Source organism: Piliocolobus tephrosceles, chromosome 1 (genome assembly GCF_002776525.5).
Source record: "Piliocolobus tephrosceles isolate RC106 chromosome 1, ASM277652v3, whole genome shotgun sequence".
NCBI lineage: Eukaryota > Metazoa > Chordata > Mammalia > Primates > Cercopithecidae > Piliocolobus > Piliocolobus tephrosceles.
Genome location: NC_045434.1, coordinates 38,070,341 through 38,097,677, shown reverse-complemented (window position 1 = coordinate 38,097,677; position 27,337 = coordinate 38,070,341). Strand labels below are relative to the sequence as shown.

Below are 27,337 nucleotides of genomic sequence, written 5' to 3'. Positions count from 1 at the left end.
AGATCCAGATGCTGCAATCTGTTGCTCTCCTGGGCTCACAACTGGAGTCCCCTCTTCCAGAATCTCTGCACCACTGAGTAACAGAAGAGCCCCTGGAAAAGAAACAATTCTCTCCATGTGAGCTTCCTTCTATTTTAAAATTCCACTCAGCAATGTACTTCTCGGGGAAGAAGAGGCTTGCTTTGTTCCACCTTATTTTCTCCTAAGCGTCTGCATCTATACGAAACAGAGACTGATCACAAATCTGAATCCTGGACAGCAAAGTCCAGTCCTGTAAGAACCACACTACAATGAATGAATGCAGGCTTTTTTCTGTTAGAAGTTTTTGAAAACAGGTGAGGTGCTCCCTGTGCCTTTTTAAAAACAGGACTATGACTCGGGTGCCAGCATCCTGACCCCTGCAGGAAGGTTTTGCCACACGCTCCAAGGGATGTGGGAAGGACTGCCAGAAGAAAAAGAGGGAATCACCAGCTCCCAGCACTGTGATTCTGCATGTTGGGATTTCATTCTGTGATTACTGTTAGGACAAACACACGTTAGCTACTGCAACTGGTCTTGCTGAGCAACCTGTGCTCTAGAAGATTCTGGAATCCAGGCAGAAGAGAGGAGCAATAGATCTGGCAAAGTGGACGGAAGGAAAGGGGCTGTTCTTATCTCCCCACATACCCAGACAGGCTCTGTAGGGTGCAGGGCCTGGAACCCTCTCGTGGAGCTCAGGAGGGCAAATCACAGCTATCCCTGCAATGCCCCCCATCCTGCCAGGCTATCTGTGGCAATAACACAATGTTAAGTTGGCACCCAGGGCATCTCTGGGGAGGGCAGGGCAGAGGGCTTGGGGCAGTGTGTGCAATGAGATGTGAGCTGCTCACCAGTTGCTCTGGGTGCTGGCATGCAGGGCTACAGGGCTGAGATGCTGGCTGTGTGTGAGCCCCGAGTCCTTCTCTTAATCCTCATTTGGCAGTGCCTTCTCCTCCCCCACCACCATGCATCCCTGAGTCACACTGGAGAGTCACACTCACTCGCCAGCAGCTGACCGCCATCCTTCCTTCCCACGCACTTCCAACACTCACACAGCATACAGACACCAAAGACCACTCCACAGGCCTCTGCTGCCCTGAGGCTCAGCCACTGGAACTAAAAACAGACCCGGCCTCAGGGGACCTCAGAGCCTGTCCACTGCCTCCACACCCCACTGTGTCTGCTTAAACCCTCCCACTCAGACAGGAGCCTCCCCACATAGAAAGTCCCTCAGCACCCATGGGCATTCCTCCTCCTTCAAACACTCTGGGCGCCAAGCCCCTGAGAGCCAAACATGCCAGCAGACACACAGCACAGACGCCCACCCAGCTAGCATGCCCACCTTCTAAGGACTGGCCCTCCAACACACAGCCTGCCCTGGGCCACCCATGCCCACTGATCGAAGGGGGAGTGCTCCTCCCCTCCCATCATGGCTGTAACCCAGACCTCTGAACAAACAAACATGGAGCAATCAGGGACCACACCAGGACCGAGTGTCCCATAAGCCTTCTGAACAGCCTAGGTTGCCCAGGGCCTGGCACGGGCACCCAGAATCCCAGACTCATCCTGCAAATTAAAGATGGGAACCCGGGAGCAATGGTGGCCAGGGAATTCATACCCTTTCCTGAAAACATGCTTGGGCGATGGGGCCAGAAAGGGAACTGACAACACGCATACAAGTCACTGATGAAAGACAACAGAGTTGCGAGTGTTGAGAGTGGTATTCCTGAAATGCAGGCCATGAAATACTGGTGCTATAGGAACTTGCAATCAAACCAATGAGAGAAAGCCTGGGTTAGGTAAAGGTAAGAAGGTTTCTCCCCAGCAGGACTTCTTGGGGCCTGTAATACTTTTGCACACAGTGGGCACACACTCCATCCCACACACAAACACACACACACAGGGGGTTTGGGACAGCACACAACATTTCCCAAACTTGCTTCACCTTGTAAATCTTTTTTTCAGAGCATCTCTCTTGAACGGTGTTCCCAGGAACATAGCTGGGCAGCCTGACACAAAGTGGGGGTTTCTCTGCCAGTCCCCAAGAGCTGGGGGAGGAGGCTGATGGCTCTGACTGGAGTGAAACCAGGGCCTCTTCCATGTCATTCCCTGTCCTTGTTCCTAACAGAAGTGTTCACAATAGCGTGGGGCTCACCTGGTCACTCCCCACAGCTGGAAATGTCTCATGCAATTTCAGACACCTGCTCAGCAGATCCAAGAAGCTCAGTGCCTGCCCTGAGAGGTAGGACTGGGCACGAGTACTTTCTCATTCAAGCTGCAGACCTCTCGCATTCTCATGGGTCTATGTGGGGTCTATGATTGTTTGGAGGGGTTGAATCTTCCCCTGAAAGCCTGAAAGTGATCAGCACAGGCTTAAAAGCAGATGGGTTCTCAGTGCTGAACTTGCAGGCAAGACAGGTCCTGGCAGCCATGTGCCTCCGAGGCCTTCCCACTCACAATATCCATTTGGACCACGGCAGCTCCTCCACTGCCCATGACTTCCCACTCATAATATCCACTTGGACCATGGCAGTTCCTCCACTGCCCCTGGCTCCCTGCTTCCACGTTCATACCTGCATTTTCCTAGCCAATTAACCCAAGTATATTGCTCCCTGTAAGCACCTTTAAGCTTAACTAGCCCAGAATGTCCAAGTGCAGATATGTGAGGTTTGTGGGGACACAGGCTAGCTCAGGAAGGTGTAGCCATCACCATTGCAAGATGCTCCAGGCAGGGGAATGGCCCTTGGCCCAGGTGCTGATTAGTAAAACTCCCAGTGACTGGCCAAGTATCTGGGTGGCTGAGAATTCATGAGGTATTGATGGCTGATGCTATCCAAGGCCCTAAAGTCTAGAATCTAAAGGTGGGAGTTTGGTAATTCACAGGTTCTGAGAAGACCCTATTCCCACTTCCTCTCTAGCCAAATCCTCTGCCCACTAACTGATGTGAGGCTCATTCAGAGCAGCAATCTTCTGGCTTAAAAATATATTTTTTTTTTTTGGCTTTACATTTTAAAAACTGTTCAGATATATATGCCCTTGAGAGGGATGTCCCTTTCGGCCTTATAGGGCATCTAGACCTCAGGATGAATTCATGGCTGCGGTAACGAAGAACCTGCGGTGAGAATGTGGAGATTCTGTGTAACTGTGGGCTAGGTGAAAGAATGGATAGCGGCAGGGAAATCTCAGGGGAGGTGAGCAGAAGAGACCATCCAATTCTGCCTAGGCCCCAGCCACTCTCCCTTACAGCCCTGTTCTTTAACCTCTTTTCCACTTCCCTTTCTGAAGAAAGCACAAAGAAGAGGCATTTACATCTAGGTGATTCTGCCACCACCTGCAATGGCCTTTCTTCTCCTTTCTGGTCATACATCAAGACCAAGCTGAACTGCCACCTTGTCAGTGAAAGTTTCTCCCCCTGCCCCACAGCTCTTTGAATTGTGTGACTATATGATTTCTTCTCCTATTTGAATCAGGAAACTGTATCTTGAAAGCAGGAGTTTTGCTCGTCTCTCTACTGTCAGTGCTTAGCAGAGCCCATAGTACCCAGTAGGAGCTTGGTCAATGTTCAATGCAGGTAGGAATGAACAAGAGGCATTCACTGAGGAGCCATTGTAAAGACAGGGCTTTGCTCACCCACTCTGGCCCAGGCCAGGGCTCTTGCTCACTCCCACTGTTGCAGGCTGCCTCTGAGGCGCCACTCCCATTTCTTCCCGACAGCAAAACTTCACACCCCAAAGCAATGGCTCTGCTACATCCCCAAAGGGAAGAGCCAAAACAGCAAGTAACATCCACCCACCAGTCAAGCTAGTGCACCTCAACCTGGCAGACTGGACAAAGACATGACTTGGAAAGGTCAAAGGGAGCTCTGAGTCACCACGGCCTCAAAGACCAACACCCTTCACGGCAACCACAATCAGGGACAAGATGGAAGTCTGTCCAGGTCTCCGACTCTTTCTGTTCTGGAATTCAGTGACACTCATTACAGTCTGTGACTGACACTGAGGATATTTTAGGGAAGACTATCTATACCTGGTGTCCAGATTGCTTTTGTTTTGAAATCTTGAACAAATGGAGCTGATGGGGCAGTGAGGACTGGGAGTCCCAGGGCAGGACCTTGCCTGTCTCACTTACCACTGTGCTTGGCCCACAGTGGGGCCCTTACCAGTTACCACTGTTATTTTATTAATAAATTCATACTCAAGTGATAAATGAATCGTATACAGAAACTAGAGCCAGAGGTATCCTTACAAAAGGTACCCACACTCTCCGCACCGTATACCCATTTGAACTTTTTATACTGTCCACTGTAGATACACATGATCTATTTTAAAAAGAAAATAAACCAGCATACATGGAAGATCCCTTTCATGTTAAAAAAAAAAAAAAAAAAGAGACAGAGAGAGAGAGAGAGAAGGCTGGGCGCGGTGGCTCACGCCTGTAATCCCAGCACTTTGGGAAGCCAAGGCGGGCAGATCACGAGGTCAGGAGATTGAGACCATCCTGGCTAACACGGCGAAACCCCATCTCTAGTAAAAAAATACAAAAAGTTAGCCAGGCGTGGTGGCGGGCGCCTGTAGTCCCAGCTACTCAGGAGGCTGAGGCAGGAGAATGGCGTGAACCCGGGAGGTGGAGCTGGCAGTGAGGGGAGATTATGCCACTGCACTCCAGGCTGGGTGACAGAGCAAGACTCTATCTACAAAAAAAAAAGAGAAAGAGAGAGAGAAGGGAGAGAAGGAGAACAAATTCTGTCTTACTGGAAGGGTGATGAGTCTTCTCTCAGTAGTAGGGTTATTTTCACTTTCTTCTTTACTCCTCTAACCATTTTCTGAGTGTTCAAATGAGCATGTGTTCATTTATAACTATAAAATCAATTAAAGCTACACGTATCCTGAAAAAAACAAATCAACACAAAAACCCATCCCAACCCGAGAGTGAGGAGGAATACGATGGCCAGAGAAATCAGAGAAAGACTTCGCAGAGGATTAAATGCAAGAGAATAAAGAGACCTGGCCAAAATGAGGAAATGACCATGAAAGCGCTTTGAAACCTGCAAAAGACACCTCCCCTCCTGCATTCCCTCCTGTACCGGCTCACTGCTCGCTAGGGCCCTCATTTCATAAAGTTTACTGGCAATCTCCTCAAACACCCCTTCACTCCTCGCTCCCTCTGAGCCCATTAATGAGGACCTGTGTCGCTCCAACTCTCTTTCTAGTCTAGCAGTTTCAAGACAATCATTAGGGAAATGATAAAAATAGGTTCGCTTATTGATTTATCTCCTTTACCCAATGCTCCTTCCTTCAAACGGTTGACTTGTTTCCTTAGCAACATGGCTAATTTGAGCAGCACAACGCAGCCTGCACACCTGCCATTTGTTCATTTCCTTCTTGAAGCACAGAAAGCTGGGGCAAGGGTAGTGATGCCGGTTCTGCTGTTACCAGAGCCCTGGGGGCCTGGCCTGGAGCTGAGCTCTTCCTCTGCCTAGGCCTGAAGAGCCTCCCCATCACCACCTCTCAGGTACAGATCTTCAGGTACATGCCTTGAAAGGACTTAGGCCTCAGGCAGTAAATATTGGGCGTCCCCAGGCGAACACACATCTCTATCACCACCAGGGGGCTCATCCTGAAGACCTCTGTACTCAGCTGTCTCCTCCCAGAGCCTATGACATCCCAACACTAAGAAGGCCATGCTCTGAGGGGTAAGGGGCCACCAGGGACAGGCAGGCAGATAGAATGCTGTGTGCCCTCCCAACTCCAGCCTAATGCAGAATATGCTTTTGTGGGGAGCAGTCAGTGGGCACTCAGGCACTTCCTGGAAACTCCTGGGGGGTATAGAAGAGTCCACAGTCTGAGGGGAGGCATCCCTCAGCCTCCTTTACCCATTTCCACCCCTCGCCCCAGGCCCACAATAATCTCCCTACAGGAAGACCTGTTTCCTTTTCTCCCTTCAATCTCATGTTTTTGGATGTCTAAATCCAAGAGATGTAACAGCCTCAGAGGATGGCATGGACGCCTTTGTGTATGTCTTTCCACCTCTTCCTCATGTGCACATAAATTTCATCCTAATAAGTGGACTTTGACTCAAAGACAGTAACTGAGAAAGAGCCTTGACTAGTCTGTGATTCCCTAAAAGCATCACACCAAATAGACATTTTACATATGAACAGGAATGAAATACAGCTATCAAAGCCTTCTGTGTAACTTCAGAATCTTCTTCAAGACCTGGAATGCAATGGAGAAAATGTAGCTTGGTAATGGGAACCAGAGCCAGGCCTCCAACTGCAAAAGCTGCCCCAACACAGTACTCAAGAGTCAATGGAGGGTTATGACCATCCATTCCCACAGAACGAAACAAGAAATACGAAAGGACCAAAGCCTAAAATGATACCGGAATCTGAACTCCCTCTGAAAACTGTAAGGTGTTGCACAAATACAGTTACTTTCAGTATCCTACTAACTCAATGTTTCAGCATCTACTGTGGCTCGATACTTTGGGGAAAGCATCTGTTGGTGGTCACAGTCTCCAGCCCTCAGGAGTGGGCTGGCTGGCTGTAGCCATGGGCTGACATGGAGAAGACCAACCCCAATAAAGGATTTAAAAGAAAATTATGGTAATGGGCCTCCGGGAAAAGAGCAAAGACACTTGGCCCAGAACCTCCAGAGAATATGGAAAGTGCATCCAAACACCAGTCCTCAGAGGAGGATTTATGAAGCTGATGACTCTGATGCAATCTCTCCCAGTGATTAGAAGGATATTAATCACACCCAAGGCCAGGGCTAAGAACAGGAGGGGTTGAACCATCACAGAAGTCTGGCTCCAGTTCCCATAGACCCTGATGGAAATGCAGTGAGATCATGCTGGTGAGATCATATGACCCTCGTCTGAGCCGTCTGAGAAAGATACATCTGTCCTGGAGGGCCGAGTAATGCCGAAGACACAAGACCTTGTGCCTAAAACCCAGACATAGCAATAGTTATGACCATCACTTCAACAGTATGTCTGCATCCCTCATGGTCTTCCTCACCTTCCTAGAAGCAGACATTCTTACAGAAATCTCTGCTTCCTAACTTGTCTACACAAAAAGAAAAGTCAAACCAGCCCTGTTCAAACAGGCCTGGCCTGGCCAGGTGCAGTGGCTCACGTCTGCAATCCCAGCACTTTGGGAGGCCAAGGCAAGCGAATCACTTGAGGTTAAGAGTTCAAGACCAGCCTGGCCAACATGGTGAAACCCTGTCTCTACAATTAATACAAAAATTATCCGGGCATCGTGGCGTGCACCTGTAATCCCAGCTACTTGGGAAGCTGAGGCAGGAGAATGGCTTGAACCCAGGAGATGGAGGTTGCAGTGAGCTGGGATCATATCACTGTACTCCAGCCTGGGGGACAGAGCGAGACTGTGTCTCAAAAAACAAAAACAAAAACAAACAAACAAACAAAAACAGCCCTGGCCAGGCCAGTTCCCTTCCTGGAGGGATGTTTCACATTTTCTCCAGATGATGGCATAAAGTAGAAGTGAGTATGAGGTAAAAAGATGGAGAGCCAAGAGGGCTTTCTAATGCCTCTCAGCAAGCTGCCGCACCCTGCTCAGGTGAGAGGGCCCAGGTTAAGAGATAAGCTATGGTGCAAGGAGTCTTAGCCCAGGGCTCCTTCTGGACTTCTTTGCACTCACTCCTATGGCTGCCCTGGCAGGACATGGCAGCCCAAAAGAGACCAGCCCAGAAAAGGGAATAAACAGACAGAACTATTCCTGGAGATTCTGAGGAGCTATAGATGAACTTTTCAAATCTCTGAAAATAAATGTTAACCTTCCACATTTATCAATATATGGACTACCTTCCTATTTGGGTAGTCCATACTTTTAGGTTTCCTGTGTCTGTTCTGGGCTGATCAACAGAAAGTGAACTACACTTCACCTCCAAAGGGCAAGAGGGCTAAACCCCTGTGTTTCTCCATGTGACAGTTAGCAGTACACAACCCTGGCTGCAAACCTGGAAGTCCACCCTGCATATCCCTCCCCTCCCCTCTCTAACCATGGCAGGAGACATGCACTGTCAACAAGCAGAAAAACATGGAAGAAGGCTCTGCCTACTCCATACTGTCCCGTGTCATCATCTCATTGCTTTCCTTAGTGTAATTTTTCTCACCACCCAACCTCATCTTAAAAACAAAAGAAAAAAAAAAGACTAAAAAACCAAACCCCTTTTCTTTTTTTAAAACAAAACAAAACAAAAACGCATCATGTGACTTCCAGCCTTAACATCAGTTTTTTAACTTTGGTTTCCATGGTGGTGGGATGCAACCTGCCATCGCCATGACAACAGCTGCCTCTGTTCAAATTCACCATCTGACAGGCAGTCCTGAACAGACACACACACCTCTCCTTCTTAATCCCTCTCTCTCTCTCTCTCTTCCCCCTTCCTGCTGTCAAGAAGATGGAAATGCCATCACACCTACTCCTAAAGACTTAAAACCTAATGAATGAAAGACAAATAAAGCAATATTGAGAACATAACAAAGAGGCAGAGAACTCCTCAAAAGGCCTTTTGTTTGCCAATACAATCCTGCTGCTCTCTCATGGAGGTCAATGGACTCAGTTACTCAAAACAAAAGATCCTAAGCATTACCCATTTAATGCTGGCTGTGAAGCCAAGTCCAAATTCTCATTACTTTAGACCAAATAGCTCCCATCTGACTCCCAGGACCCTGCCGTCTGGATAAAATGACTGAAAGGAAGCACACATGATTGCTACTTTGGTGAACCAACATTCAGGTCAGTTCCAGACTCATCTGGGCCCTGATTCCCAAAGGATGGGGAGTGCTGGTTCTGAGAAAATAAGACAGTACTGGCTCCCTCCCTCCTCCCACTGCCATGCCCCTTGTAGTTACAGACAGCTGGATAAGTCTTAACAAATTCATTTGTTTTGTGTGTGACTGGATCTTGGACTCAAAACGCTGTCATTCAACACACAGTTTTGGTGAACAGCAGACAAATGATTGAATGCTACAGAAAAGGGAAAAAAGAAAAGGGGAGCATTAAAAGCCTCTGGAAGAAAACAAAACAGCAGTGGGAAAATTACCTGTTTCAGAAACGAGAATTTGTGTTTTGATGACACTCTGATGAATTGGAGCCCATCAAGAGTTCTGGCAGCAACGTGCATTTCAGGGAAGATGACTATGAGGTGCAATCAGCAACCCCACCCAAGACTACACCCCACTTCATATCAACACCAGCATCATGGAACTGAGACAGCATAAGAAAAATGAAAAGCCTTTTGTGAGAGTCCATAGATCACCTGTGGGAGAATGTTTGTTTTCCTCTGAAAACTCTGCAACTGAGCCCTGGCATTCAAAGACACCTACTGAGCCTGCAAACCACGTGAGATAATGTTGAAGGAACTAGGGATACTCAGCTTGGAAAGGGAAGACTTGAGAAATACATACAGCTGCTTTCAAATATCTGAAGGGCTAGCTTGCAATAAGGGACTCAGATGTTTTTTAAGTTATTCTGGAGGCAAAGACTAAGATCCAACATGCAGAGTACCCATCCGAAGACAGATCTGGAGCAATAAAGAGAAGAACTTCCACTGTTCCACAAGTGAACGGACTACTTCTTAAGTAGAAAACTAAGTATTGTGCTAATAGATACTTAACATCGGGGGGAAAGCCCCCATGTGTAACATCTGCAAATTTCTGGGGCATAAATACTCTCTCCATGGCCAATTTCAAGCTACCATCTTGACATCACTGAACATGGAGTCTGGAAGAGACATGCACAGAGGACGCTCAAGAGCTGGGACAAGCCAGTTTCAGCACAGCACTTGTTGTGGGTTCCACATCCCCAGGGGAGTGTCAAGGACGTTAAGGAGGTGACTCCTGTATTTGATGGTAGTCACGCTGGATCAACCTTCATATGCATAAGGGTGAATCAACCAGGTAGGAAGCAAGGTCAACAACTTTTAGTCACTTGCTCAAGGGCCTCCTTGGTGAGCCTCACTCTGTCCTTCAGCCTCAAATGGCCTCCTCAGCTAGATCTGCGTTCACGATGTCTGGTCCATCCCCCTCGTTACAGAAGGCTGTTACCTATGCAGCTGGAGATGTGTGGGAAGCAGCCACAGGTGAATGGCTTTGTCAGTGCAGTGAAACATAAGAATTAATCACCCCATTCTCTCAGGCTAAATTTCAAGATACCCAGGGGGCTCCTGCTATTTCACCATAGCCTGCAAGAAAACTGAGAGGGCGCAGCCAAGACATGATCAAAGTACACTCAAAAGAAACAGAAGGAAGTCAGGTAATTGGCTCCTCTCAGTCTAGAAGATCAGTGGATCTCAGCCATGGCTGGACAGTAGAATCACCTGGAAAGCTTTTCAAAATTAAAAATACAGGTGTCCTATCTCCAGAAATTTGGATTTAATTTGTCTTGGTTGCAGTCTAGGTATCAGCATTTCTAGAAGTTCCCAGGCTGATTCTAATGTGCAGCCAGGCTTTGAATGCTGGAGACCAAGAAAGTTAATGGTGTCCTCCAATCAGCTGAGAGAACAATGATGGAAAATAGAATCCCAGAGGCACTACTGTGGGAACTGAAAGGCACCTTAGAGTCTTAGTAACTATTCCAACACACTCATTTCACAGATGTAGATACTGAGACCAGGAAAGGAGTGAGATTTTTCCAGAACCAGGGCTAGAAATCTCTCTGGACTCTCAGCCCTATGCCCTGAAAATCTTGGAAAACTATTATACACAGAATAATCAGAATAATCAAACAAAATTCCCTGGTCTCTTAGCTCCAACTGAGAATTCTAAAAGAAAGAGATCTAAGGATCTTTTTATTTGAGCTGCTTCCTCCTTCCCAGGAGCACTCAATTGTTCTCAAAGAGCTACCTCTCAAGGCAGAGACTGGATAGCCTGCCTTTTTTAGGGCTACTGAAGAGCCCAGCAACCATTCTGAGATAAGTGCTTGCCTAAGCATCCATCTATTCTCCCATCTGCCGAGGTCTGCTCTTGGTTTTACACTAGGTAGAAGTCCACTGCCTACTGGGTTTTATATTATCATTTCACAAAGTTCTCCAGCAACATATTTGGGAAAGAAGAACATTAACCATTTTTCTGAGTCACTGTATCTGATTCTCACTGGATCTTTGCTGGTTGGCTTCACCTCTATGAATATCTTTCTCTTGTCCATTCCTATTTTTTCTTACTTAAGCCCTTTCTTATTAGTCATGATCCTTATATCCAGCCTCCTATGCCCCAAACACCAAAAACATATACTTGCTAAGGATGAGGAAGCCCCAGAAGAGAAAGAAGGAACTAGAGGGAAGATGATTGAGCACAGAAAGGGTACAGAGGAAAGAAGAGAAAACATGACAAAAGGATGCTGGCACTTGGTCGGGGCCCTGGGTTCTAGTCTCTGCTCTGCCACTTATTGAGAGACTTGTGGCAAGTCATTTAACCTCTGTGGCCTTCAGTTTTCTTATAGATAAGTGTGAGTTTGATTCAAGTTTCACTTTATTCTCTATAAATCTAATATTCTAGTATTCTATGATGCTAATGAGGAACATGATGGGAAGGGAAATGGAGGAGAAAGAAAGAGCATACATGATTACAATGACAGAAGCCATTTTTGGTGAAATTACTAATGAGGAGATCCCACAATAACATTCAAAATGGAAATCCTGACACAGCCAGGGACATCTTGAAAGGGTCTAGAGTCCATGGAAATACTTCTAAATTGTCAAGCATAGGAACTCCATGACCAGTTGGATTGGCTAGCAGCTTCTCCAATAGAGTTAATGAAAAGCTAGAATCCTCACAATGGTGGCCTGGGGGTGAACCATTGTGGAAAAGGGCAGCCTTTCCACAAACCTACTATAAGCCTTTTCTATGTTCTGTATCAGGATATAAGAGTCTTTCTGCAGTTTCTCTATACCCCAACCCTCATTTCCTTAAAAAGCTGCATTCATTATGTAAAATTTCAAGAGAAGGTCATGAAAGCTGCCACCTCCACACTATGACTCATACTGTGGGTACCCCAGAACAGAAAGCACTGAGGGTAGACTTCTTTGAGAACTGGAAAAAAGAAAATGGACTTTCCATGCTAATAGTGAAAGGGGAACTGGCATTTCCAAACCAAACGCGCTCCGCAGAGTGATAAAGGAACTGTGGTAGTGGAGTTTTGTGGGGGAAAAGACAAAATAGCAAAGATCTCAGGTTCTGACTCAAGCTGGCATTCCAGTGACTCAGGGCAGGATGTCTCAGGTCCATTTCATGATGACCACAATGATGGGAAAGAGATCGTTGCTCTTCTCCCATCTACTGATCCTTCACTCCTTCATGAGTTAGCCTCATACCCAATGATGCTGCAGATACATGCAAGTAGTTCACAGTGTCATCCTAAAAAGATACTCTGTTAGGGAAGAGTAGCTGCTGGTCTTCTGGTCTAACCCAAGGCAGAATGAAACAATTGAAAGAGAGCAGCCAGTGGCACCAGTCAGACCACATCTATCTGTTACCTTAGGCTAATCATCTATAAAATGAGAACAATATCCATTTCACACGGGGTTGGATGAAATGATATACTCCTCTAGAGTACACTGTAGAGTGCCTGGCATACAATAGGCATTCATTAAAGGTTAGTTTCCTTCATCCATTCTCAAGGATGCATATAGAGGAACAGAAAGCTCTCCAGGCCTGGAGGGGGGTTTCCCTATAGAATGGTGGCAAAATTATATGATTAAAAAGACACGAAGGTAAGAGAAAAAGAGAAATAGGAAGGCATATGATTATGCAGGGTGTTCTGCACCCAGCCTTTTTCACAGTGGAAGTATAGAAAGCTATTAGAAGTTCTAATTTCCTAGAATCTATTCCTTTGCTTTGCTCTCCTGAGCCTGTCTACTGATGTTTGTGACAGAAATGAGCTCAGTCTTTCTGAGCCTGTACAGTCTTTCTGAGTGGGCATTTGTTACTCTTTAATCATCGCCAGGGAAAGAGGTTACCCAGAGATGTAACATCCTTATCCATAGAACTTCAGGTGGGGGGAGGTGGTGGGGCAGATGGTGATCTCAAAAATAAATAAATACCTCTCTATGAGAAGGGAGAGTGCTCTTGCCAAAATGCCCAGATCCTCGGATTGACATAGGCCCATATTCCCCAGACCTGCTCCCTCCTCATGTTACCACATCCACCTACTCACCCCACCTCCAGACAAGCCCACACCCTTCAACTGCTCCTCATATCAACAGACTAGAAGAACACATGCATCCTTGTGCATCCATATGGCTCAGTTATTTCACAAATACAAATTTCCATGCAAAAACAATCCAAAGTTAGCAGAAAGGAGAGGCAGTTCCTTTAACTTTTTAGGCCCACTCCTTAATTTCTTTTGAGTGTTCTGTCTGGTTTCCAGAAGCCAAGTGGTGCATCCTAATTCTCCATTCTTGTCCACACCAGTAAACATTTTCCACAGGTAAAATTCCCCTAATAACCGTAGCAGAGGACCTTCACCAAGCTCATTAGGGAAATTTCCAAGAGTCCCAAGCAATGGAGGTTTTCCCTTTCCCCCACAGCACCCTAACCCTTTCAGAAGCTTCCTCCACAGTTCATGAATTCCAATCTTTTCTCTCTTATCTGATATAACAAACATAGAGGCCCTAAATACCCAAGAAACCTAAGCAGACAGGAAGTATTTAGCCAGGAAGCTGGCAACCGCCAGGAGGAAAATCTGCCCAGATACCAAGGATCTAAAGGGGATCCTTCTACATGCCATCCATCAAGCCATCTGAAATTTTTTGCTATCATTTTTGTTCATTTTTGTTCAAACAAAGACAAAACCAAGTGAGTTTGTTTAAGGTTATAGATCATTTTAAATATCCTATCTGTTTTTATCAAAAGCTTGCTGGGAAAATTCTGCATCATTATTACTCCTGAAGATATTTTTTCTGGTTGTAAATACAAATGTGTCCTTAGGTACAATATTGGTATAAAATCAGCATTAGAAACATATAAAGGAAACAGGTTTTGATGTAGATATTTTACATTTTGTTTTTAAAAATGTAAACCCAATAACTTTGACAAGGAAGAAAAAAAGGCTTGTGGAAAGACTATTTAGCTTCAGTGATTAAGAGCACCAGCTCTGATCCAGGCCTCTAGCTCTTACTGGGCGATCCCAGGGAAATGAATTAACCTCTCCACATCTTAATCCTTCTAACTATGAAAGACAGAAAACAATAATGCCAATCTCTGTAGGATCGTCGTGAAGAATCAATGCAATAATTCATGGGCAGCACTTAGCACAGTAATCTGGCACATAGTAAATGTTCAATAAGTGTTATATATTTATAAACTCTATCAACATTAACACTAATACTAATACCTAATATGTTTGCAAAGGGCTTTCATACACATTAGCCAATGCTAACCTCGCAACAGTCTTATAAGGTAGGCAAAGCAGGGAAAGTGACCTCCACCTCACATCTGAAGACACTGAGGCTCAGGGAGGTAATGAGACCAATGCAAGGTCACGTAAACATTATCTGGCAGCACTCAGATTAGAAACTTGTAACAGCCAAGAGGAAGTAGGACAGCATTGTTGGAAAGAGAAAACAGAGCTGCAGAAGTTTAATGTTTATGTATCTGAAATTAACCATATACTAATAACCAAGATTTATTCACAGCTTACTATTTGCCAAACATGGTTCTAAGCACTTTGCGTGTATTATCTCCTCTGACCTTCACAAAAATCCTATGATACACCCCAGAAGCAAATTGCTATCTCTATTTTACATTTGAAAAGTCCAAGACACCGCAAGGGTAAGCAGGTTGCCTGAGGCACACAGCTATGAAGTGGCAGAGGTGATACTGAGATTTGAATCCAGAGGTCATGTTTTTAATAACGACACCCTAATATGCTAATGTTTCCATGCAGAGACTGGCAAATCCTGAACTCTAAAGTGAAGCTTTCATCAACTGGCATTGGACTAGATGACATCTAATATCCTTTCAACTCCTGAGATCTAGGACACAACACTCCTATTGTCTAAGAAAGAAATAAAATATTGTCTGAGTCTCTGAAAATGATACCTAAGGTGGACTTTGGAGAAACCAAGATGCTACATCCTGCTTCAAATAGACATGAAGCAGTCATGAAAGTGTGTACTGATTTCAGTAAAGCATGTGACAAGAATACAGCACACAATATTTTTACAGACAAAATACAGAAATGTCAGTAGGCTAAAGCACAGTTCAGAATACTTGAGAAAAGCTGAACAGTCAACGCACACTGACTGATACACTGATGATAAGCAGAAAGGAGGTCCCTGATTCTAAATATATTTTTATCAATTACTCAAATGAAAACATTAAGTATTCGCTTATAAATCTGCAGATGACGTAGCACTCAGGGTGGGGAGCTCACCCATGAAACAGCACAGTCCATAGACAGTGTGGTGTAGAAATCACTTCAACTTTGGATTCGGACCACTTGGTACAAGCTCACTGGTGGTGACCTTGGGCAAGTGATTTAATCTTCTTTAGCCTCAGCTTCCCCATATTTAAAATGTGGATAATACACTTGTGTGAAGTAGAGCCTGAAATTTGGTAGATGCTCAATGAATCTTCGTTCCTTGTTCTCAGTTGAAAAGGATCTCTACAGGATAAATCGTTGGAGCAAAAGCAAGGAGATAAAATGCACTTGATATAAACAGAGTCCTGAATCTAGATTCAAAAATTAAACTGAATGAGAACAGAGTAAGAGAAAACTAACTCCATCATCAATTCATATTAAAAGATCCAGAGATTTTAGCTGACTACCTCAAGTCAGAAACAGAATGCCACTTCTTTAAAAAAAAAAAAAAAAACTTTAAAAAGTATTTTAATTCAAACTAATGTGTTAAATGCTGATGTTAATAAGCACTGCCTTATTATCTGGTAATTAGATAATGTCCCCCACCCTTGCAGGGATTTTAAACAAATACTAAAATTATGTAGTATGTGTTACAACAAAGTAATAAATAAGGCGCCCTATGAAAGCCCAAAGAAGGAAGCTGGTCTTATCGGCCAAGAGAAATCAAGGAAAGCTTCACAGAGGAAGTGACCTCTGAGTATAATCTTAAAGCCAGACTCATTCCAGGTGGAAGAGCAGCAAGTGCAAAGGCATGGAGGCCTGGAAGAGCCACCGAAGCAGCTGGAGAGACAGTGATTACGGTGGTCAAGGAAAGCTGGGGCAATGTGCAGGGTGGCTCCTGAGAAGCACTGCACACCAAGCCAAGAAGACTCTGCCCAGTTACAAAGCTAACGAATGACAGAACCAAAGGGAAGCTTAAGCTTTTTGACTCATCATGTATCCCCTCTGCCTGTGCCATCCTGTACAGTAGCCACTAGCCATATGTGGCTATTTAAATTTAACTTAACTAAAATTAAGTCAGTAAAATTTAAAATTTAGTTCTCAGTCACATTAGCCACATATCAAGTCCTTAAGGGCCACATGTGCCAAGAGCCATGTCTATCATCACCAAAAGTCCACCAACAGTGCTGTTCAATGTTACAGGATCATCAAGTGAAAGGAAGTAGATTGAGTCTACACTGCTTTACAAAACAGAAAACAGGAGGGGAAAGAACAGATGGAAGCTATAAGGAGGAATATTTCCACTTCCTATATCTTAACTTTTTTAATAACAGAAGAGCACCCTGTCACTGGAAGTATTCCAGCTTGACAGTCATCTTTCACAGTGATGTAGAAAGAGTTTCTGTATTGAATTCATGCCCTTTGGTTAGAATGTTTGTGTTCTTTCACAGCAGCCTGGCTGACAGCCCAGTGCAACCATATCTTTCTAGCTCCTTTATATAAAGTTCCTGTCATACTTGCTTATAAAGCCTTCGATATTTGGTTGAGAATCACTACTCCTGATAGCCCAGCATCCTAACATCCCAAATCATGGGAATTTTTTTAACAGGATAGATGTTTTTAAATTGTGATTCATAGACCTCTAAAATTGAATGCAAAATTGTATGTGTATTTTTCAGGAGAGACAGGTCTATAGCATCAACCAGATGTCAGTAGGATTTGTGATCCCAATATAGAAAGCAAATGAATAAACACCGTACTAGAGACGATGGGACTTAATGGTCCCAACACTCCAAAAAGAGTCATCTAGATGCCATCTAGACACTTACTCAGGTCACTACTCAGATACTTATTCAGGTCATACTCTAAAGTTCCACAGAGTTTCACACTGACCCTTAAGAACCTAAAGACCATCACCCTACAACGGAATCATTTTAGAGCTCAACATCTCTTGACCTTCAAGGAGGAGGGAAGTGGGAGTAAAAAAGAGCAGGAAAATAAGCCCAAGGCACAAAAGTTGGATAACTCAGAGTCAAGTTGGGGAAGGTATCATCTGACAACCTCTTGCTGAGATGCTTATGAAAGCTCTCTTAGAAATCTTGGTGGTTCATTTTCAATGTTAGCCTACAGAAACAAATAAACCCAGTTAGATGTAATACCAGCTTACCAGCTGGGGAACTTCCCCAGTAAATCTAAGGCCTGCTGAGCTATTAGTCCATTTTTGAAATAATGACTCTGTTCTTACTATCACCTGATACATGACAATTGCACCATGATTCACCTCCAGGTCCTATAATATTTCTAGAACTAAAAGGGCTGATTTCTAGAACAACATACCAATTCCTCTGTCATCTGGTATAGCTGGAGAAGAACACTTTGGTTAATTTAACAAAAAAAAAAGTGATAATGAGCTACTTATATAATCAATATGAATTATAAATCACACAAAGCTCAAAATACAATGAAGTACACACACCATTGGAACTGTGTTGGATATAATGCAATGAATGCTTCATTGGCAATATTCAGAAAGCACTCCAACATTCTGTGATACCTAGGGGGTCACCATTACAATCTCAATTGTCATTATACTATATACCAATTAATAAAGGGTTCCATGTAACAAATGCCAGATAACAAATACCCTGTTTTTTGTTTTTTGTTTTTTGTTTTTTACAGTGAGAAAGCCCGCAATAAGCAATACAGAAACTGAAAGAATCCTGAGGAAAATTATGAAGTAGCTAAATCTTGTATTTTATAGCCTCCCAATTCCCATGTGATGACCCTTCACCCCCCTCCCAGCCATCCACTGCCCTCACATCACCTCCTGGCAACCTCCTGTCCCCTCCCTAGGGCCACACCTGGTCTTACAGGTCCTGGTCAGGGCAACCCAAGGCACTTTGTTGATGCTTGTTAACTCAATAGTAGCCAATTTGGATATAAATCATCCAACAAAAGTTTACAGAATGCTCACCATATGCCAGCATGTGCTAGGTGCTGGAATTAAATGGGGGCATGTCCCTTCTCAGAAGAGCCTGCTCTCAGTGATAAGTCCTGAAAGAACAACATAAACTAACTCAAAGATGATAATGGCATATATTTTGCCTAATATGTCCCTGCTCACAAGGTCATCAGCATTTTGTTAGAGAAATCTTAAAGCCTCCTCACTACCCAAACCCAAAGCATAAGCTTTTGTTAGCAGCAGGGCTTTAGCTGGTAAATGAGAGAAATTCGGGATGAGGAAATGCATCAGCAATTTGTAATACTGGCCTCTTAGAAAGGCATTGCCAGGCAGATAACAAAATCACGTACAGCAATGGTTCTCAAAGCATGATGTCCAAGACCAGCAGCATCAATATCACCTGGGAACTTGCAACCAATGAAAATTCTCCAGCCCTACTTCAGACCTACTGAACCAGAAACTCTGGAAGTAGGGGGTAGTAATCTGTATTTTAACAAGTCCTTCAGGTGATTCTGAGACACAGGTTGACAGTCAGCAGTATAGATGAAACAGGCAGACCGCCTAGGTCTGACTTCAACACAAAGGAACTAAATTAGGAATTAGCCTTGATGTTGATGGAAATCACCTGCTGAAAGGAATGGTAGCTGACAGAAAAGCAGCAAAACAGTTCCCAGGAGAACACAGCTGGAGATTGCCAAGACGTTAGTGAGTGACTGTTGAAAATCCATTTCATGCTTTTTGGCTCTGACCAGTACCATGAGACAATGGTGTGGAAATCGAGAAAGAGGCACAGAAAGTTTGAAAAACTTCCAACCTACAGCTAAGCCGAAGGCTGAGAAAGACTTGAGAGAATTAGTTTTCCTCCTACTGCTGGTTTCCAGACCCTCTGCTCTGGATCCAGAAGGCCACGCACAATGTCCTGCATCTCAGCAATGATGCCATAGACTGAGCATTATCAAGGCTCCATCCATGATCTACACCAGAGTATTTATTTCTTCCTTTCCCCTCTAGCCTGCTACTCACTGTCCAGCTACATCATTTTTATCCCTCCCACAAAGGGAAGAAAGATGACATTCCCCTTTAATGACACAAGTCTTTGGAAAGCTCAGGCATATATCTGAAAGAAGCTTTCTAAATTCTCCCGAGATGAAGAGAACCGATGCAGCCCAAATGCAGCAAAAATGCAGCAAAAGACCAAATGCAGCACACACACAAAAATATATAGCCTCAAGATTATGCAGAGTTGCAACAGTGATTCAAATTAACCACCCACAGGCAAAAAAAACCACACTTGGCACAGGTGCCAGGCAGGGCCTCTCTCTGAAGCCTCACGTGGCTGGAGCGTGGCTGAAGCCTGGCTGGGCATATCATTCCCAAGCCCCACCCACCTGCTTCTGGGATTAACTACTGCTTTACAAATGGGTCTATTTGAGGCTCCTTTTTTTTCTTTTTTTTTTTTTTTAATAAGTAAGAGGATTAAGGGTGGAACTATTTAGTCCTACAAATTTGGAACTCAAAATACAATAAAGGAAGCTCCTAAGAAGTACCCACTGCTCTGGGAGGCGGCAGGGAGGATGTCTTGGATAACTGACACATTTTAAAGTCATTCACTGCTGTTCCCCTTAATCTGGCCCATCTTCACCTTATAAGAACACATCTTCTAGCTGCTCCCTGCTTTCCAGAGATGAGGACACTGGGGCTCATCAAGGTTTATAAGGAAACATATTTGGGGTGCTCAGTGAGCAAAGATACACCATAAACATCTCCCTGCAATAAGCTTAACACTAAGAAACCACGAGGTTGGGGGAGTCTAAAAACTTTGTGCTGTACCTTCTGTCCTTAATTAACATTGATGCTGGAAACATGACTGATGGGTGAACCCACACAGGCGTCCTCTCTGTGCATGTTTAGAAGGCCTGGGAAAACTAACATGTTTCTATCCCTCTTTGGAAGGGACTGCTTTAGAAGCCACGTCGTGGTGGTGGTAGTGGTGGTAGAATATTAGACACTAATTTCCACGCCTGGTCCCCATAACTACCCCTGCTCCCTGTAATTCCTACAAAAATTCACACTGGAATTTGAAAAGAAATGGTTACAGAGGATTGTTCCTTGGCTTAGTCGTTTAGCATTTATCAGTATGAAAACCCAAGATGATGAGAGGATTCAGAGCGACACGTACCTTCCACTTAATCATGGCCTCTGAGTAGAAAAGGCTAGTAGTTGCATATTTTGGGGACACTCAAATGTAACAGGACTGGGTAGGAGGCAGTCATCATAAAAATGACAAGAAAAAGCAGGTTACAAGATCTCTCCCCAGCTTCCTTTCTGTTGTGTGACAGTCCCACTGCAGAAAACAAAGGTCTTAGAGAAAAAGTAGATTTCTGAAGTTGGCCCTCTGTGAGAGACCTTAATAATCTTATCCAAGAGGAAGACAAATAACCTTCCTTTTCTGAAAATCCTAGGAAAAACCCACACATATAATGAATTATTCACAAAGGCTGAACCTAAAAATGAGAGAGGCAGAAATATAGAAAGATGAAAAGATGGGCAGAAAGAGAAAGTAAAGACCTGGTCTCTCTCTCTCTCTTTCCTTGAATAAAAGGATATTAATTAGACTTGCATTCAGGTTTCCTCTTTTATGTCTTTGTGGTCAGTGATAAGCAAAATAAGATCAGCAGAGTCACCACTGATGGACTGGATTGCACATCTGGGCTTTGGTGTCTGGTGAGCTGTAGCTTTCCAGGCAGCCCTGTGCATGACGTAAGGGAGGCGGTTGACCTGCTCATCAAACATACGTAGTTAAAGGTTTGCAAGAGTTCTGAGAGCTTAGCAAAGCTTCACTCAGTTTTATTTTCACTAAGAATAAGAAGATTGAAAGAAACCAGATGTTCCTGTAAAGAAGGGGGAAAGCAGCAGAGTTTGAGGGGGAAAAACACCTACATTTTGTACAGCAATCCTATAAAGAGATAAGTAATTTTGGATGGAGCTAATAGTTTCAGAGTCTCGATGTTTCAGAAGAAGAAAAAGTAGGCCTGTTCTCGTTACTTTCCTCTTCCTCCTTTAATTCATAGCATGCATTGCGCCTATTGCAGAAACAGCAAGTGGAGGGAAGTGGAGAAATAATGACATGCAAACCAACAGACAAAACTATCACATTGAGGATATTTTTGTCTCTATCCTAAGTCATTTCATTTCTGTCAAACTCCTTCACTCCAACTCATTTTCCAGGCTGCATCCCAATTACAAATGGTCCCCACAACAAGTCATGGCCTGGTTTCCAGATGAAACATTACCCACACTTCATATCAAAAGCAAAGCCAACAGGCAATTCAGAGATTGTCCTGGGATGCTCAGAAAATGAAGACCTTTCTCCTACAGCTCCAGTAGCAGCTGCAGTCACTATCTGTTTCAACATCTGCATCTGTGCACAGGTACACAGAAGATATGAAGCCTTTCTGCATTATCTGATCATAGGATATAATTACAGATTTCATCCTTGTTAGCTGCCATCGTCTTCCCTAATCAAGGCATCTTGCCTCATGATTCACTACAGTTACATCAAACTTGAAATTCTTACCAGGACCTTAGTCTACTATCCTGCAATGTGCTGTATATTTATAGACAACAAAAGCAGAAGAAAAGAAGATACCAAAATGGGAAATTTAAGAGCTAAAACTCGAGACCATCCTGGTTAACACGGTGAAACCCCGACTCTACTAAAAATACCAAAAAAATAGCTGGGCGTGGTGGTGGGCACCTGTAGTCCCAGCTACTCAGGAGGCTGAGGCAGGAGAATGTCGAAAGTAAACCCAGGAGGCGGAGCTTGCAGTGAGCCGAGATGGCACCACTGCACTCCAGCCTGGGCGACAGAGAGAAACTCCATCTCAAAAAAAAAAAAAAAACGAACTAAAACTTTTGGTAATCCTCACCAAAATCCTCCAAAATAAAGATACAGCATACAACCTCTGATCCATAGCCAGAGTGCTTTGGGGATACAATGAAATTCTCTACAATAAGAAATCATGGATTAATGTCCACAGGTTCACTGTGATGAGCTTCAATATCTCAGGGCTGCAAACATATTTGACCTTCCTACTGTAAGCCATATTCATTTCCACACAAAACATGTGCTCCCCTGCTGAGACAACCAAGGTGATGGAGGTGTGGGGGGCATATCCTATTGCCCAACTCTGGCATAGAGTTTCCAAGCCAGACACATTACGTCTTCCCTTCATACCCGTGACCTGGAAAAGTTCAAACAAGTGAGGGGCATTCTACAAACCACATGAGAGGTGCTGTATGCCCACAAGGTAACTGGCCCTGGGCATGAAAGAGTGAGAGCTGGTAAGCGTGAAGCACAGTGAACATGGAAGGGCACCCAGAACAGCCCACAGCCAGAGAAGATCTATTAGATGAGCAAAAAAGAAAAGGAGGAATCATATAGAATGTAACATCACATTTTAAACCACATTAGCATTTTTAAAAAGAGTATGGTATCCACTGCAGAGGAAAGTGCCATAAGAAAATAAAATTATCTCCCTATGCAGATGTAGCTTCCAAGAAAAATGAAACACATTCAGAGTAGGCTGTTGACTTGCCACCATCTTTCATGCCAAATCTGGGTTATCTTGAGCATTTCTTCCCATAAGAACTAGACCTCCCCTATTAATAACTGGATACGGTTACCCTCCCCCTCCAAGTCAGGGTGATCCTAGATGCATAAATTAAACCACTCCTTTTATTTAACCAATCTTTTTAGACAAACATGATTAAAGACCAGTAATGCACAGCATGATGAGACCACTAATGTGGCACATAGAAGTGTACATTATCCCCCTTGTCCTACAGTGACTTTCTGCAGGCAATAAAAATGTAAATCTCAAAAGGTGTTGTAATACAAACAAAATCCTCAAGCATGCTAAATGTGCATATGTCAATATGAAAGCAGGTCTTGACACGCTTTCTGAACAACTGAACAACCTTCCCTTCTTAAAAAAATTTTTTAAAAATCTGGCACTTACAAAGAGCAAAGAAGTACTTCCTAAACTTTAATGAGCATATTAATCACATAGGGATCTTATTACAATGTAGATTCTGATTCAGCAGGATTGAAGTGGAGGATTCTGAATTTTTAGCAAGTTCCCAGGTGATGTGGATGCAGCTCCTTGCTCTAAGAGGCAAGAATCTAGAAGACTTCACCTGAACTAAGACCCCTCCCCACTTCAAGCATGCTGAAATTTCCGAAAGACACCATTAATAATAACAACTAGTGTTTACTGGATAAATAGATAATGCTTTAGGCACATTATATAGAGTAACTCATTTAATTCTCCCAGTATTATTACTATCCTCATTTAACAGATAAGAAGACTGAGTCTCAGAGTAATGAAGTAACTTTTCAAGGTCACAGAGCTGGTGAAGGAACTAGGATTTGAACCCAGGCAGCCTAGCTCCAAAACTTTATGGGCAACCACTACCCAGACTGACTCCCAGTAAGACAAAGCAAGATTATTTGGGAAGTTGGATGTTTAGAAAGGAAAGGAAGGTGAGACTAGGAATTTAGGTGCGTTTCCCCAGGAAGCCCAATGTTTCCACATGGTCACCACCAGAAGGAATATATTAGTCAACTACATTGTACATGGTGTATTTTACGTTTTCCAACAGGGCTCCACTAAACACCTTAGCAGATGTTCTCTGAACACTGTTACCACAGCCTACATGCTGTAGAACCACTGTGAAATTGCCAACTATGCAGACATAAGAGACCATTGGGACAGGGCTTGGGGCCAAGGCACTGAGCATGATGCCGAAATCAACTCCCTCGAGAGTCTCCTGTTTGACTCTCTTTGGTCCATTCTGGCCAAAGACAAGGAAAGGGAGGCGTAAAACTCACAGCCCCACCTTGCGCGCTCGCAACGCCTGGTGGAAAGGCGGTGTCTTTGCAGCGGAAGAGAAAACGTGAAAAAAGATGACCGCGTGGTGTAGGAAACGTTCCTGGTTTCTCAGCCCTAAGCCTGGGCCCGGCCGGAAGTACCCCGAGGTGCTGAACCCCGGTAACTGGGGAGCCCCGGGCCACCGGGAGTTTCAGCGGCGCTGTCCGAGGTGCCAACGATGGCTGCTGGCACACTTTGCCACCCGCGGGGTGGTTGGGCGGCTTTGTCTACCGCAAAGAAACGGGAGGGCGCCTGTCTGAGTAAACACGTCCCTAAGAGAGGGGCACAGCAAAGCAGCACCTGGTGGATAGGAAGATTTAGAGAACTGTAGAAGCCAAGTGAGAAAGGAGGGCCCAGCTGGGAAATCCGTAGACTGCCTAGAGGAATATTTGCAGCCGCAGCACACAACACAATGAGATCTGTCCGCTTTGTGCAGCGCACCGGCAGGCGTGACTGCAGGGACCCGACCCCTCCCCCGCCCGAAACCTTCTCCCTAGCTAGATACGTTTAACTCAGGCAATGGATGGCCCAGGATCACTCTGTGGGAGTGGAACAGGGGAGAGGGGTGCAGAGAAGAGGAGAGAGGGAGAAGCCCAGCCAGGGGTGGCTGTGGGAGGATGCGAACAGCAGCAGGAAGAATATCTGCTTAGAGATGTTCCTTCGTTTCTAATGAGGGGTGCTGCCTAGAAGCACCACGTGCCAGCCAATCACGGAGCTGCTGAGGCAGGGAACTAGAGAAGAAGGAGGGGAAGGCCAGAGGCTGGGGTTGGGGGAGTAGGGAGATGCCCAGGTCCTGTGGGAAGTGAGCCGCGTGTCTGGCTAATACTAGAGACCCAAGTCAGCTCCAGCTGCCTCACTGCTGCACACCTGGATGGTGGGGGTGGGAAAGAGGGAGAATAGGGGAGAAAAAAGGGGGCCTTCTTTGCAGGTGCAGCCCTCCCAAATCTCCCTCCCAAAGTCCCATGTCTCCAACCCCATCCCCATATTTAACACCAGACCACTAGCTTGCCTCCCACTAATCCCCTTCACTACCTCATCACCCCCAATTCCTAATGGCCTTGCCAGGCGTCCAATCCTTAGTGAAGAATAAGGCAGCCAGCTGCCTAATCAGCAGCCTGCATTTGGTGCACTTGATTAAACCTGCAAAGAAGCTCCTTCCATGTCTGTTCACTCTGACACCACCACCATCAGAGATGGCCCCTACCAGAGCTTTGGGGAGAGCAGTTCCTTTGGAGCTAGGGAGAGAGAGACTGCATGCACACTTCTGGCCTCAGCGGATGAATTCAGGCCCAGGAGATCCACCTGGATCCTGGATACTGGGAGAGCAACCAGCTGGGTCAAGCACTAAGAAGCAAGAGTACCCAACCAAGGACCAAGGAAAGGACGGGCCTGATGCACTGTTCTTCCTTGGCTGAGAGGAGAACTCCAAGTTTGAGCTGTTTGAGCTGTGGCAACAGAGATCACGTCCCCTGACAGACACTCATTCATGCCACTTTCAGTGGAACTTAAACTTAAGTCCCCAGAGTTAGCTGAGTCCCCAGCCAAAAGCCTGTTTTATTTATTCATCTGTCTATCTGTATACAAGGTTTTGGCCCTGGGAGGTTCCAAACTGATAAATTCCCTCATGGAGCCTTGATTTCCATACAGGAAGACAGTGCAGCGTCTCCTGGCTGGTGGGGATATGGGCAGAGTGGCTGGCTTAAAGAAAGGAAAATGAGAATTGATTATGAAAGGAAGCATTGGGGCAACCCAATCTATGTAGAGGGCGGCATGTGAAGGGAGTAGGGGTGGGGAGGAGGCTGGGAATCAGACAAAGCCCAGCCCAGAAAGGGACGCACCCAGGGACACTAGAGATTTCCACATAGGAAAAATAAAAGACCCAAAGTCTTACCTTGAAAAACACTAGTGCCCAAACCGGTCTCCACAGCACCAAGCTTGCCCCTTAGATGCACCGAAGAGTGCGCTTCAGCAAAGGGGCAAATTGGCACCAGGAAGGGGGTGGGGGTATACATTCCATGCTAGGTACCCCCCTTCACCCGAAGAAATGCAAAGGGGGAGAGGGAGTTATGGTGGGTAAGAAAGGATATGGCCAATCGATGAGCTTCTTGGCATATTTCCTGACAATGTTATCTTCTCCGAAGATGAACAGGGATCTGTTGACGGTGAAACAGTTCTGCCGGACGGGAATGGGGTTGTACAAAGCCATAGTCCGCGCCCTCTGCGCTTTCGTCTGCTTGTAGGCGGCCGCCTGCCCCGAGGCCAGCACGGGGGTTCCTTGCCGGTTCCTGCTCTGGTCCGAGTCTCCATCGCCGGACCCCGGCCTGGCGACCACCGCCTCCCCGAAGCGAGCCATCCTGAAGTTTAAACAGACAGAAGACACACAAAGGTGATCGCGGCCGAACACCCGCACACAGCAACAAGCAGAAAGACACACGGAGACTCAGAGCCGCATCCAGACAGGCACCGGGACCACCGCCTCTGGGGAGCTCCGCGAGCTCTTCGGAGAGGCGGCAGCAGCAGCCCGCCGCTGTGAACTGTTGAATCTAAACGCAACCTCTGCGAAGCTCCATTCCTCAAGAAGAAAAAAAAAAAAAAAAAAAACGGGGGTAGGGCTTGGGGGTGCTCAGTTCCTGGAGGAAAATATTTTTTTCAAAATGCCAGTGTGTGGTGGTGTTCAGGGACCAGAGAGGAGAGGGGTGGAGTAGGCTGCTCTTCAAACATAGCTCCTCTTCTGGCAGACGCACCACCTAGTTCAGGGAGAGAGGCAGGCACCGGCCCGCTAGGTAACAGTTTGGTGATTTATTGGTTGGGGGAAGGGATGGGAAGGAGGGGAAATTGAAAACAAAATAACTTTAAAAAAAAAAATAAACAAAGACGAGGACGGGGTTACGGTGACATGCTTTATAACGCCAGTCCCCGCGAGTCCATCTAAGAAATTCCACCGCGAAGACTTGGGTCTTTATATCTGCCAGCAGAGACGCATCCAAAGGTTGGAGAAAGAGGAAGGGAGGTGGGGAGAGCAATACTGAGGTTCCTGCGTAAACCGCAATGCCCAAAATCTCAAAATAAGAAGTCGATCCAAGCGAAGAGGGACAA

The 27,337-nt window shown here is 45.3% G+C and overlaps 1 protein-coding gene across 3 annotated transcripts in view; it reads right to left on the bottom strand.

Annotated features, from left to right (window-relative positions):
* CACNA1E (calcium voltage-gated channel subunit alpha1 E) overlaps positions 1-27,014 on the bottom strand; it is a 335,424-nt gene extending 308,410 nt beyond the window's left edge. For all 3 annotated transcript variants that reach the window (XM_023203509.2, XM_023203510.2, XM_023203511.2), the window contains exon 1: positions 26,329-27,014. In XM_023203509.2, the coding sequence (XP_023059277.2) occupies positions 26,329-26,594 (266 nt within the window). In that variant the 5' untranslated portion in view covers positions 26,595-27,014. The remainder of the gene's footprint in view (positions 1-26,328) is intronic.
* Between the last annotated feature and the right edge of the window lie 323 nt (positions 27,015-27,337).